Source organism: Calidris pugnax, unplaced genomic scaffold, assembly GCF_001431845.1.
Source record: "Calidris pugnax isolate Ruff unplaced genomic scaffold, ASM143184v1 scaffold272, whole genome shotgun sequence".
In the NCBI taxonomy this organism is placed as follows: domain Eukaryota; kingdom Metazoa; phylum Chordata; class Aves; order Charadriiformes; family Scolopacidae; genus Calidris; species Calidris pugnax.
This window is the reverse complement of record NW_015091016.1, coordinates 35120-36925: the sequence shown is the minus strand read 5'-3', so window position 1 is coordinate 36925 and position 1806 is coordinate 35120. Positions and strand designations below refer to the sequence as shown.

At 66.2% G+C, this 1806-nt stretch overlaps 1 protein-coding gene across 1 annotated transcript in view; it reads right to left on the bottom strand.

The window, feature by feature from the left end:
* The window catches only part of PTPN23 (protein tyrosine phosphatase, non-receptor type 23), a gene marked incomplete at its 3' end in the record, with an annotated part of 16470 nt that overhangs the window by 938 nt on the left and 13726 nt on the right, over window positions 1-1806 (bottom strand). Inside the window, exons 21-22 of the mRNA XM_014955729.1 lie at window positions 1142-1801; window positions 252-436 (exon numbers count right to left, since the gene is read on the bottom strand). Of these exons, the coding sequence (XP_014811215.1) occupies window positions 252-436; window positions 1142-1801 (845 nt within the window). The remainder of the gene's footprint in view (window positions 1-251; window positions 437-1141; window positions 1802-1806) is intronic.

The window sequence follows — 1806 nt, the reverse complement described above, 5'->3', positions numbered from 1 at the left end:
CATTTTTGGGGGGAACACATTCATTTTAGGGGGGAACACACTCATTTGGAGGGGGAATATTGACTTTAGGGGGGGAACACACTCATTGGGGTACAGGGTTCTGGTCTCCCCCCCACCCTCCCAGGAGGGGTCAGACCCTCCCCTCGCCAAGACTGAGGTCCCCCCCACCCCAGAGGAGGAGCAGTCCCATGGGGTGCCAGCTGGACACCCCCCCCACCCACCACCTCCCCCAGTTCCCCCCAGTGTCCTACAGCTCAGGCCAGGAGGTGAACTGGAGATGGACCACGGTGCGCTTGAGGCTCTGGTCGCGGTACTGGAGCGTGATCATCCTCTCCACGTGGGTGGGGGTCACCTTCAGGCTGGTGAGGACCAGGGTGATGGGTCCCTGCACCATGGGCTGGCCCCGCTCCGGGGGGAAGTATCTCAGCACCTTCTGCTGCGGGGAAGGAGGGGGGGGACACGCCATCAGGAGCTGTGACACCCCCCACCCAGGGCCACCATCTCCCCCTGGGACCCTGGAGATGCCACACAGTGACACCAGCACACGAGGAGAGGCCCAGGGATGCCACTGTCCCATCCCTGGAGGCCATGGTGGGTCCCACCCCACCCCAGCTCCACCACCTCCCCCTGGGATGCTCCCAGTCCCCATCAGGGCCTGGAGATGCCACGTGGTGACCCCAGCACACGAGGAGAGGCCAAGGGATGCCACCATCCCATCCCTGGTGGCCACACAAAACCCCACCAAGCTCCACCCAGACCCCTGGGACCCTGGAGATGCCACACGGTGACACCAGCACATAAGAAGAGGCCCAGGGCTGCCACCGTCCCACCCCTGGTGGCCACGGCGAGTCTCACCCCACCCAACTCCACCACCTCTCCATGGGACCCTCCTGTCTCTCCCTGGTCCCCATCAGGGGCTGGAGATGCCACATGGTGACCCCAGCACATGAGAAGAGGCCTAGGGATGCCACCACCCCATCCCTGGTGGCCATGCCATATCCCACCCAGCTCCACCACCTCCCCCTGGAGATGCCACATGGTGACACCAGCACATGAGGAGAGGCCCGGGGATTCCACCACCCCATCCCTGGTGGCCACAGCGAGTCCCACCCCAGCCCAGCTCCACCAGGGAAGGGTCTACCTTGTCCAGCTCCTGCTCCGACACCAGCATGACGATGACAGAGACCTTCTGCTCGTAGATCATCAGCCAGAAGTCGGCGGCGGTGCCCAGCAGGGGGGCCTGGGTGGCGATGATGGTGGGGCAGTAGGGGGAGAGGTCCTCCACCCTGCTGGCGTTGATGTAGTCGTCCTTGCCCGAGCGCAGGACCACCCGGTTCCTGTCGTAGGGCATGATGTCCTGGTGCCGGTTCTTCATGGAGTAGCAGCGGGCGATGGCGATGGAGAGCTGCCGGGCGTCCCGTTCCTGGGCGTCCTGCAGCTCCTTCCAGAGGGTGTCCAATTCGGTTCCACCACCGGCTCCGGGTCGCTCCAGCCCTTCCACCAGCCCCCGGAACCTCTCCAGCTCCCCCAGCAGCCGCAGGACCCGCTCCGGCTTCTCGTAGGGGTCGTTCTCGATGAGCTGCATGGCCTTGGGCTTCTGCCCCTCCTTGGCGTCCGCCTTGGTGGGCTGCAGCAGGGGCTGCCCCACCGCCGCCTTGGAGCCCCCGTGCTGGCTCTCGGGGCTGGAGGACAGCAGGTCGTCGGTGGAGGAGCTCTGCCGCTGGAAGGGGACCTCCCCGGGGCCCTGGGGGGGCAGGGGGGCCGTGCCGGGTGTCAGAGAAGGGGGGGGTCTCTGCGGCCCCAGCA